The sequence below is a fragment of the Coffea arabica genome, chromosome 11e (assembly GCF_036785885.1).
Source record: "Coffea arabica cultivar ET-39 chromosome 11e, Coffea Arabica ET-39 HiFi, whole genome shotgun sequence".
In the NCBI taxonomy this organism is placed as follows: Eukaryota; Viridiplantae; Streptophyta; class Magnoliopsida; order Gentianales; family Rubiaceae; genus Coffea; species Coffea arabica.
In genome coordinates, this window is record NC_092331.1 from 55,574,680 (window position 1) to 55,586,286 (window position 11,607).

The following is an 11,607-nucleotide window of genomic DNA, read 5'->3' on the forward strand; positions in this document are numbered from 1 at the left end:
AGGTGTGTTTTTGAAATATTTTACTATAACAGTGTATATGAAAAACTTTTTTTTGAGTTGGTATTGTTTATGTATTATTGTAATATTGTATTTGAGAAACTTGTTTTTGAAAAACTGGTCCAAATGAACTAAATGCTGATAGCTGTTTAACTTAAATATGATTAACCACCCTTAATTGGATGCTATATACTAGTTGATTACTTTGGCAAACAACTTACTCTTGAGCAACAAGAAAATTTGACCAAGAAGAATCCAATATCCATTGGACCTTGAAATTTGAAAACCGTCTCCTCCATGCAGTCCAAAGAATGTGCAAGATTTTTATTACCAAAAAAAAAAAAAAAAGAATAAGCAACATTTTCTTCTAAGATAATAATTTTTTTGAAAACTTTATATAGTTCTTTGGTCCCATTCATATAATAAATTAATAATTTCCTAAAATTATATATAATATTTTTTCTAAAATATAAGTTTATTGTTGTTTTTTTCTTAAAACCTATATCTAATTGAATCTTATCCAAAATCAACTATGATTGATCACAAATGCGTAAAGTATTATGTGAGTGAATATAATAGAAAACATCCCACAACCATCTAAATCTTTTTGATATGTTAATAACAGAAAAATGATATTAATTACTACGCAATTGAAGATGTGTGATAAGGCCATAAATTAGTAATAGACTAAGGAAAAAAAATCACAAAATCACAATTTCTAATCTACATATTCCTAGCAAATTTTACATAAAGAAGTTTGCATAACTAACCAAATTCTTTGTCCGTTTTCCCTATTTTCCAAAGACGGTATTAAAAAATTCAATGAGCCAAATTATGTCACACTATCTCATTAAGTGATTTTTAAGCCATTAAAACTTTAAAAATTGGGATAAATATGCCACAATTTGGATCATTGTCGAATTTATCCAAGTCTTTGCCTTTTTAAAATTGAGGCCGAAACTTGGCTAGGCTGCTGTACGCCTGTACCCCCCACGTATCTCCCATGCTGGATTCTATGTTATTGTTTCGAGGATTCTCCGACCCCACTCCTTAAGACTCCTCCAAAAAGTCCAAAATCCAAATCCATTCCCCCGCGTTTCTTTCCCCAGTGTCGCCACCCTCCAATTTCCCTTGAAACCCCCATCCCCGTGCCTATAAGTGCCGCCCAGCCCGCCCCGTTCTCCCATTCCACTTGCACCTCTCCTTTCTTCCTTCTCCTCGTCCTCTCCTGTCCACATTCTATCCCCTTCCCACACAAAATCTCTCCATAGAAGATAGTTAGATTTCCATTTGACCCTTTTGTCATTTATTCACGATACACAAAATCCCATCTTTCATTTTTTCCCAACCAAAAATCATACTTAGATAATTGAAAAGAATAAATACCTGATTTTTTTCCCCAACCCAAAAATCCCGTCTTTATATATACCCCACATGATTTTCCCCTTTCTTCTTCACATCAAACCCTAACAAGTACTAGCCTTCGCCCCTTATTTCTCTCTATTCCTTTAACATGTTATAGCCAACCATTCATTATCCCACGCCCTATAAACCACAAAAAGGGAGAAAAATCCAATTTTTTTTTTTCCATTTTTTCCCAGGTTTTAGACCTAACCCATATCATGGCAATTGCCTATCCACATTATTTGAGTTCCAAGAGCGCACGAAAATCCGTTGAGCCACCGTTGGTGGTGTCAACCCAATCATCGTCCTCGGCTCGGTCTCCGGTTAATAATTTGACCCAAGATGAGCTCAAGAAGATTGCAGCCTATAAGGCTGTTGAGTTTGTCCAATCAGGCATGGTTTTAGGCCTTGGGACAGGCTCTACCGCCAAACATGCGGTGGATCGAATTGCAGAGCTGATGAAATTGGGGAAATTGAAGAACATTGTTGGGATTCCCACCTCGAATATGACCAGGGACCAGGCTGTTTCCTTAGGTATTCCTTTATCTGATCTTGATACTCATCCTATCATTGATATGGCCATTGATGGTGCAGACGAAGTTGACCCGGATATGAATTTGGTTAAGGGAAGGGGAGGTTCATTGCTGAGGGAAAAAATGGTGGAAACTGCGAGTAAGAAGTTTATTGTTATTGTTGATGAATCCAAGCTTGTGAACCACATTGGTGGGAGTGGATTAGCTATGCCTGTTGAGATTGTCCCATTTTGTTGGAAATTTACTCTTAAAAGGCTTGAAATGTTGTTCATGGAAGCTGGTTGCATTGGAAAGCTGAGGATGTTTCCTGGAACTGAAAACCCTTTTGTAACTGATAACGGCAATTATATTATTGATTTGTATTTCAAGAAGGATATTGGTGATTTGAAGGCTGCCAGTGATGCAATTTTGAGGCTTGCTGGTGTTGTTGAGCATGGGATGTTTCTTGATATGGCTACTACTCTGATTGTTGCTGGTGAGCTTGGGGTAACTGTGAGGAATAAATTAACTTGAAGTCAAAGCTGGAGGTAGTTTTCCAGATTTTAGCTTTTAGCTGACACATTAGGATATGTAGGGCGGTCGGGATATCACGTCTTGATTGAATTGGGGGAACTTTTGATGGTTAAATTTATTAATGTAGAAGTGGGAGTTTTATCACTGCTCCTGTATCAATTCTTAAGACATTAAAGTTAATGAATCCACATTTTTCTGATTGAGAATGTCGTTGTTTTCAGTTGATCTTTGGTGCTTGATTCTTTTATGTTTTTGGCTTTGGTTGTAGAAGTAGAATTCAGGTGCCTGAACTATTCAATTGTTAGATGTCCTCAATGGTTGCAGTGGTGCTTTCGAACTGAATTTTTCTCTAGATTTGAATAACACTCAATTAACTAAGCCCAAACTTGTGGATGGAGAAACCAAGTTGAGTATTGACAGACCCAAGGAGTATTAGATTATTTTGCATTAAACAGTTTCCTTTTGAGTACTTCAATGAGATGGCTCTGTTGTAGTGACAGGCTCATGAAATTGGTAATAATTTGAAAGTGAATATAGTGCATCTAATATGAATACATTGTTGAGGAAGTATTTTTTAATTGAAAATAATTTGGAAACGATCTCTTACATAGTTGTTTGTAGTTGTGTCGTGGTTTTCTTGATGTTAGATGTTTTGTCAGTTACTCGTGTTTAACCTTCAGTAGTTTGTATTTTTTTGTTATTGTTGTATGTTCTTTTTGTTGCAGTGCATGTCCCCTTACACACTGGATCTCAATAATTATGTATTGTGGTCCTTCAGTCATGTTTAAACTCATCTGTGTTCCTTAAATTGGTACAGTCTTGTCTCAGAAAACCTTAGTTGGCAATGTTTGCTTTTGGTTGAGTCGAACCATAAATCATATCATGAAGATGATATATTGTTCTGGTAGAGTGCATTTGTCAATGACTAACCTTGCCTGTTGGATTTTTGTTTCTATATAGCTTGTAGCATTATTTTGAAGATTTTACAAGACAAGTGACACACAGGAATCTTAGATGGAATTTCTATTGAAGTGTTGCTATTGCATGTCTCTCTCCTTAATTGATTGTCAATAGCAATCTGCATCCTTACATGATTTAGCATTTGAGGCAACATGTGATTAATTAGGTCATGGAAGCATGTCTTTTTTTCCACCAAAATTCTGTGGAATAGATGCAAGTGCAGTTGTAAATTGACACTGTGTTGGGGTAAAGGCTGATGCATTGACAGATAGATGCTATTATGCCAACTTGCTATTTGACAGCAATCTAGCAGCAGTTGAAATACCCAGTTCCAGTGTTTATGTTTGTTTTTACTGGATCCAGCACTACTGCCTTAAAGGATAGTTTCTTTGACATTTTGTATTTTCTGTGAGCAACTGAAGATGTTAAGACATATGAAGCACCAGTGCTGTGGTAGTTTTTCAAGGTACTTTTCAAGCTTGTTTGATCTCTTTATACACTCCTCAGCCATGGGCTTGGAGGAAGTTATGAAGTATTGTTTGTGTTGAGCTTGTCTGCCCATGACACTTCTCAAATTTGTTCAGTCTCATTTCTATTACTAACTAGCAGAAAACACACAGTGATCTGTAGAAGGTGGCTGGATCGTGCATGAAGAAACAAAAATGTAATATGTCATAAAGCTGAATTTAGCTTTGCTTGCATCTATAATAGAAGTTAATTTAAAACATTAAAATCTCTCAATTGTCTAGTTAAATTCAAAGAAAGGTTCCTGACAATTAATCATTCAAAAATTCATACAATTAAAAAATTAATTCAGACAATGAAGTCAATATAGGTATAATTAACTAGAGCTTAAAGTTTATATTGTTGATGTGCTGCCTGTAGCCCTTTTGAGCTCTGCTGTGATATTTGATTCTATGATATAACCGAGTCAAGAACCATTCTAATTCCCAGAAGATTTCAAAATCCTAAGCTACATGGTCGTAGGAAACTAACTAATTCCTTAAATGCCATGGCTTTAGGAAACTCTGGACTTTATGATATAATAAAGCCAAAACTCCACGACTCTGGGAAAGTTTCCATATAATTACGTCCTGGTAACATCTTGATTAGGGATGGCAATGGGGCGGGTGCCCGCGGGGGGCTCTCGGGGCGGAGGGGAATTTTTTCCCCCCGTTTAGAAACGGGGCGGGGGAGTATACCCCCGCCCCATCCCCCCGCCCCGCCACCGGCAAAAAAAAAATTATATATATATAATTATATATAATATGTAATTTAATTAGTTATAAACTTATGATAATAATATTATTAGTTAGATGTATTATATAATGTATATTAGTGTATGTAATATAATTGATATTATCAATTATACGAATAATTAGATATGTCTACTAATAGAATTTATTAATTAGTTATACTAAATTTACTAATACATTTATACTAAATTTCTAATTACACTTAATAGAATAACACTTTTTTCTCAAAAAAAAAGCACAAACACAATAATGAATTAGTGATTGTATTTGTACCAAAAGTGAAAACTTAACTATTTTAGTTGTATTTATTTCATCATTTTAGATTGTATTCAAATAACTTTTGTTTGATTGTGTTTATGAGTTTTAATTGTAAAATTAAAATGAATAATAACTTGATGATGTGTTGATATTTTAGTACTTGATTATTTATTAAAATTTAATAATAATAAAATTTTATTAACCCAGCGGGGAAAATTTTATTAACCCCGCGGGGGAAGCGGGCGGGGCGGGGGCGGGGCGGGGGGAGTGGGAGGCGGGGGACGGGGGACGGGGCGGGGGATGGGGGAGGGGTCCCCCGCCGCAACCCCGCCCCGTTGCCATCCCTAATCTTGATCCCTTTTATCAGTTTAAATGTTAACCCTTTCGGCTCAAGCAAATTGCAAATAGACATCACCATACAAACACTACTATCTGCATTCAATTCCTCTTGTTCTTCTCGTTATTCATCTTTAGATGTTTAGCAAATTCCCTGTCTATATTATTACAGAAAAAAGCATTCTTGATGAAGAATTAATAGCACTACATTGGCCAAAAAAGTCATCTATTGTACTTTTAACATGGTGGAAGACTACGCAATAGGTTGCCGTTTCAGGCCCTCAGAGGAAGAACTACTTTACCTCCTCCGTGACAAAGTTACCAACCCGCGGTTCCAATATGATCAGGTCAAGGAAAAGAAGCTCTACGGGGAAGGTGCCTCACCGTGGAATGTTTTCAGCGATGATGATCTTCAGCGGGAACTTTTTGATGATAATGGGAGCAATGGTAACAAAAGAATGGTCTACGTGTTTACTGAGTTAAACAAATTGAGTGCCAAGAAGGCCGCGAGAACGGCTGGTTCCGGGACATGGGATGGAGAAGCTAAGATTACTACAATTCAGGACATGATCACTGGTGAGCAAATTGGGAAAAGGAAGATGTTAAGCTATGTTCTCCATTCGGGTTCAGAGGTAAAGAAGGGTAGATGGATAATGCATGAGTATGCTTTTGCTGGTGCTTGCTTGAATGGGATAGGTAGCAGCATCCACAATACTGATTAAGTGATTTGTAGGATAATTAGGGATGGTTCTAAAGTCACTAAGGTTAAATCTCCTGTTATCAAGAAAGATGGGAGCAAAAGAAGTAGATAATGCACGTATTATTGCTGTAACTAATTTTGTTCTCATAACAGTTGTATTGATCTCAATAAACTTTACATTTTGGAGCAAAGGCCCCTCATTTCTATACAAAAAGTGCATTAATAGCACAGGGGATTAATCCATTCCCCATCTTGTTTTGAACATTGATATTTCCTAAGGTTACACCTTACTTTTACTACTTACTATTCATGTCTTCTGCTTGTAGCTGGTCAATGTTACATCACCAGCACTCTATGGATCAATATTTTTTATTTCTTGCTGCTAGATAGTCCTATGCATTGCAAACATGAATACAGTAGTAATAAGGACTTGTTATGGTTTTATGTTCTTTAGATTGCATATATTCACAATTAGCAAGGGATCGGACCTACAAGAAGAATCTTATGTTCTTCAATTTATATATTGTCAAGCGATTTTATTCATCAATATCAAGGGATGTTCTTCATATTCCACACCATCCACCACAAGAAACAAAAGAGATCACAAAATTCCGTTCAAATACAGATCAACCAGAATTTCATTAAAAAATTTACTTGTCTAAAGACAAAACAACACCAAAAATTCAACAAGAAAACACTAACCAAAAGATTCCCTTTTCATATCATGATTAATCCTTTCAACTTTTACAGTATGAGCTCTCCAATTTTCATCGAAGTTCAAGGGAAAAAAATCAATCAAGTGACAGTGGACAATCAGAGTAACAATGGAATACAAAAGTCAGTCTATGGCTATCTTTCAACTCCTATCCTCCTCAATGTACTATCGACAAGAAGAAACCAAAAAACAGAGAGCTCAGAATTCACCACGATCAGGGGCAGGACAATTTCCGTCAACTTTTTTCTTCTCAAGTTTCATGAAAGTTGTCTCTGCAGCATCCTCATCTGTACTATCCAGTACTGGTATTATCTCCCTCACCCCATGAATTGCAATCCCTTCATTCTCGTATAATCCTGGAGCAGCAATCTCAACACCATTAATCATTACTCGATCACCAGACTTTTCGATTTTCATGCTAAGCTCCTCAACATAGTTTCTGAAAACAGTCTCATTTGCAATTCCATTGAGCTCGTTCCAGTTAAGCTTACATGGCAACAGATGCCTCAAGAATATGGAAGAATACTGGAGAAAATTCCCAGTATCCCCAATCAAAGCCTCATCCAGGGGGGCAAAAACTGTCAGTTTCATCCCATTCACAGAAGGGATTTTATGGGAATTCACGAACCCCATCAATTGCAAGTCCAGAAAAGTGGCAAAAATTGAATAACCCCGTGATTGTAGGACCCCTGATGCCTCCTCATACCGTGAAAAAGGACTGAATTCCACGCATTCTGGGTTGAGGTTTATGACCGACTGAGGAGCGGGAAGAGTGAAATTAGGCTCAAAGAAATTGTCCACTGCAAAAACCACAACAGAGCCATCATCATAGACGGGTGAGCCGGAAATCTCAACGTTGTTGATGGAAATTTTGGTGGGGTTTTCAGATGAGGTGGTGATGAAGATGGAAGCATGGGTTTTTGACAGGGTTGGGATGGGTGAAGAAAAGGGCAGAGAACTTAGTGATTGGAGGGAAAGAGAAAGTGGCGAGAAATGGAGGAGGAGCAGGGAAAGTGAAGGCTGGCCGGCAGCGGCAAACGCTGAATCCGGGGGAGTGAAAATGGTGAGAGAAGATGGGAAGCTGATGGAATGGGGTTGATCAAGGAGGAGATTCAGGGTGAGGGACATGGCATTGTAGCCCGAATTGGAAAGGGTCTCGGCTGCATTCAAAAGGGACTGTGGCGGCGGCGGCGGTGGTGGGGAGGTTGATGGCGCCGGGGATTGGAGTTGGGTGAGGGAGAAAAGGGAGAAGAGAGTGAAGAGAGAGAGGAAAACAACAAAGGAAGCCATTTTGCTCGACTGTGTGAGTGTGTGCAACTGCGCCTTAAAAGTTAAAAGGGGTAACAAAGTGCAAGATTCTTGCTCTTTCCCGCAGCTGATGAAGATTTGGCGGGAAAATGATTTTTTATGGACACGTGACGAATGCGTATTGGCTGGCTGTGTTAATTGTTAGTTACAGAGTGTCTTTTTTTTTCCCCTTTTCTGATTAGTTACCAATGCAACTCATTCTCTTCTGGCAAAAGTACTATCCGTTTATGTAATAATTTGATTTTTTTTTTCTTTTTTTTGAAATGAGTTTTAGAAGTAGTTATCTTGGATATTATTTTTCTTTTAATGCCTTTGTTTTTGGAAAAAAAAATGGTCTTTTTGCATGCGTTACTAATGATAGAACAATTCAATGTTTTGTAAATACTTTTGTTTCTGTTTTGTCCTTCTTTGTTCAAAACGGATGTAACATACTGCAGCTTCGAGCATTAATGTAGCTACCCATCCAATTTTGCTCATGAGCTGATCTTTCTGTTATTTCAAGGTCCTCTGTTCCTTCCTAGTTAACACTATAACTGCAAATCATGGCTCTTCAATTGGAAACAGAAATCTGAAAGTTTTGGTGATACTAGCTTTGTGAGTGATGTAGTAACAAAAGATATAAAATAATGAAAGAAAAGCTAGGCCTCCAACAGCTACTGTAACACAGCCATAAGAACAAACAGACTCAGAAGGATGGTGATACTAGCGGATGCTGCTGACAAACGGTGAGTGAAGCTAATTGGAAGCCTTGTAGGGAGAGAGCACTCCTCCCCATTGAAGTAAACTTTACTGGGAAATCCGTCACCACGAGGCACATTAATTCCGGGTGTCTTTTTCTTTGTAAATAATATCACAGACTGCTGCGAGCCAGGAATTGGGGGATCTTTCCTTGGTTTGCGTGCTTCCGTTTCTGCAACAAGGTAGTTTAAGCCTGGATGGCCATATAAAAATAGAGTATTGTTAGAATCAGGAATAATAGTTCCATTAAATGAATAGACTGCCTCAAAGCCAGGCATAGCTTTATCCAGTTCCACTGCAGCAGACCAATCAGCAATGCTTGTGTCTCCCCAGTTGAAGAGCGTAATTCTTGCAGTCCAGCCATCTTCAAAATCTGAAAGCAAGTGCCAGTTAATGCTGACTCCACAGTTATCTCCACAGGGCAGAGGATTGGGCAAATGGCGGTGCTTTAGTTTACTGAATTCAATGGCTTTCTTAGTTCGGTTGTCAAATGGGACTAGAAGTGCATCAGGAGGTAGAAGAAGAGCTGGTGCAGTGGCATTGCACATATTGCTTGGATTCAGGTTGCAGCCACAGGCGCAAGTGTTGCATGGAACGACAGAATCATTGAAAAATGAGGAAAATGATACGCAACAATTTGGCTTCTTCTGGGGCGTTTGTGCTTGCGAAATGTTGCATACTATTTGCCAACTAGCAACTGCTGATACGTCGGAACTTAGCCCTTGAGGATTTGGGAAAAAGCTCGAGCTCACTCGAACCGGCTGTCCACATTGATATTCAGGGCCAGATGTGCCATTAATCTTCCAGTTCATGGGAGGATATATCTGAGTCCTATTCAAGTCTGGCTTCATTTTGTAAACTTGCATTACAAACGCTGATTTCGACCTAGTCGGATCCAATGTTGGTGGCAGGAGTGATCCATTTCGACAACAAAAGGGTATCATACCAAGTTTAGTATCATTTGTTCTGTCAGGAGGGAGATCAATGATTGTTGGCCGTCTTTCACAAGTCACAGCAATCGAAAAATCAAGGTCTTTGTAGTACTCTCCCTGTGCACCAAAAAAGCATTCTTTTGTATCAAGAACAGTTGGATAAGTGCCTTTCATTTGATAGATAAATTCTTCCCTCATCCATTCCCAAGTTAACTTCCAATAATCTAGTCTGCTAATGGGGTTCTCATTGGAGATTGTGACTTGTGCCCAGTAATTTGTTTCGTAAGCACTCGTCACATCGTACATTATGCTTATATCACCAGATTGGAGGGGTGACTCCTGTTCTGTAGTGATGTTGGATCTTGCGTTTAAGTCTCTGATGCAGCAGACTTGTGTCAAATTGACTCCTGCATTCACCAAACAGGTTAGCTATCAAGAAACAAGGACAATATGCCAGGGAAAAGGCTACATAATATAGATGCAGGCTGGAATCCAGAAAGTTTGCTAGGGAAGCTTATACTGAATTACTTTTTGTCATTTTGTCACCAGAAATTTCAAAAAATCAAAAAATCTTCTTTGTGTGTTTATCTACAAAATTAAACAGTCTGGACCTGTTCAATCCTCTGCTCTAATTTAACTTTTCCCAATAATTCCCCTTACAACCTCTGTTTCCTATGCTATCCAGGATTCATACAAGGACCAAATGGAATACCAAGATCACTTTGCCGGAAGATTCTTGCAAATTTGTGAACCTGATAACTTGCAATTCTCTAGTAGCAAACAGGAGCTCTTAGAACAATACTTCGTTATCGACAAATTGAAGCTATATTTAACTGATTAAAGGATGTCTTGATACAGTAGTTGCAGAACAGTACATGCACAGAGAGATTTTATTACCTTGTGGCATGTTAGAACCGGAGCACAAGTAGCCATCATTAGCAAGACTAAGATTAGAAGGCAGGGGAGCATTAGGAGGTGCAACACCAAACTGTGTACCTACCAATTCTACCCGAGCCATCATCTGATTAAGGTCTCCAGCAGTCTCCACAGATGTCTTGAGGTCAGTCACCGGAGACCCTGAAAAAACTGCACCCTGGCTGACATTACCCGGTAAAGAAGTACCATCATCAAGCACAGCCTCAGAGGCCGAGTACAAGTATTCATTATGCTGAAATCCCACGAAAACCTTCCAATTCTTGAGCTCTTCAAACCCAGCATTGAGAACTGTTAAGGTGGATTCAAACCTGTAGGGCTGTTTATCGGGGGCACCTGGCAAAAGGGTTGGTGGGATTTGATAGCCCGTGTCATAATTATATTGTATCACTACTCCATTGCAGACACCATTTGGGGTGTTTGTAGGCTCCTGAAGCTGAGAAATTGAGGTTGGAAGTGAAATTGTGATTATTATCAGTAGCGGCAGTATTATGTGATTCAAGAAACTGAAAATTTTGGCCATGCTAGGATACTTTAGGTGAACATAAATGTGCAGACAAACTTAAGAATAGCAGAACAAGAAGAAGAAGAAGAAAGAAGGAGATTTTGTTTCTTCTGATGAAGATGAAATGTGTTCGGACTTGGATTAGTATTAGTATACTAGCAGTAATATTACGTGCATCGAAAATGATGTTTGAAGTTTCTTGGGACATTTGATATTGATGTATTTTAAATGCATGTTGCGGTAAGCCGGCATTGAGTAGTTCTTCTAATGGTGAGGCTGGTTAGCTGAGGCAAGCCACAGCAAGAGAGGAACTTGTCCTTTTTATCTGCCTTCTTGACTTTGTCTGATTCTACTCCTTGAATTCTTCCATCTTCACCTGTTCTTTAAAATTTGTTCCTTGTTTATTTATATTTTGGGATTGCTTTGTCATATCCCAATTTTCTCTTTAGAATAATGCTAATTGGAAATTACTTTCGAATGTCACTAGCCTGCAAGGAGTGAACTGGTGTTGAACTGGAA

The 11,607-nt window shown here is 38.5% G+C and overlaps 4 protein-coding genes across 4 annotated transcripts; 2 read left to right on the forward strand and 2 right to left on the reverse strand.

Moving 5' to 3' along the window:
• Nucleotides 1-1,115: 1,115 nt before the first annotated feature.
• On the forward strand, nt 1,116-2,653 carry LOC113717924 (probable ribose-5-phosphate isomerase 1). Its single transcript, XM_027242772.2, has one exon. It carries the CDS (start codon nt 1,620-1,622, stop codon nt 2,445-2,447), a length of 828 nt encoding a protein of 275 aa, XP_027098573.1. The 5' UTR covers nt 1,116-1,619; the 3' UTR covers nt 2,448-2,653.
• A 2,846-nt stretch (nt 2,654-5,499) lies between these two features.
• On the forward strand, nt 5,500-5,979 carry LOC113718568 (NAC domain-containing protein 66). Its single transcript, XM_027243464.1, has one exon. It carries the CDS (start codon nt 5,500-5,502, stop codon nt 5,977-5,979), a length of 480 nt encoding a protein of 159 aa, XP_027099265.1.
• Nucleotides 5,980-6,870: 891 nt separating this feature from the next.
• LOC113718569 (putative fasciclin-like arabinogalactan protein 20) lies at nt 6,871-7,962 on the reverse strand. The gene has a single exon (XM_027243465.1). It carries the CDS (start codon nt 7,960-7,962, stop codon nt 6,871-6,873), a length of 1,092 nt encoding a protein of 363 aa, XP_027099266.1.
• Nucleotides 7,963-8,501: 539 nt separating this feature from the next.
• LOC113718570 (COBRA-like protein 7) lies at nt 8,502-11,491 on the reverse strand. The gene is made up of 2 exons (XM_027243466.2): nt 10,548-11,491; nt 8,502-10,057 (listed from the first exon to the last, which is right to left on the reverse strand). The coding sequence occupies exons 1-2, from the start codon at nt 11,104-11,106 to the stop codon at nt 8,634-8,636; spliced, it is 1,983 nt and encodes a 660-aa protein (XP_027099267.1). The 5' UTR covers nt 11,107-11,491; the 3' UTR covers nt 8,502-8,633.
• Between the last annotated feature and the right edge of the window lie 116 nt (nt 11,492-11,607).

Bases quoted from the DNA above. Each gene is read 5' to 3' on its own strand.
- LOC113718568 (XM_027243464.1), top strand. From the start codon at position 5,500: ATGGTGGAAGACTACGCAATAGGTTGCCGTTTCAGGCCCTCAGAGGAA.
- LOC113717924 (XM_027242772.2), top strand. From the start codon at position 1,620: ATGGCAATTGCCTATCCACATTATTTGAGTTCCAAGAGCGCACGAAAA.
- LOC113718570 (XM_027243466.2), bottom strand. From the start codon at position 11,106: ATGGCCAAAATTTTCAGTTTCTTGAATCACATAATACTGCCGCTACTG. The intron at 10,058-10,547 runs GTAATAAAATCT...TGGTGAATGCAG, and splicing joins CGGTTCTAACATGCCACAAG to GAGTCAATTTGACACAAGTC.
- LOC113718569 (XM_027243465.1), bottom strand. From the start codon at position 7,962: ATGGCTTCCTTTGTTGTTTTCCTCTCTCTCTTCACTCTCTTCTCCCTT.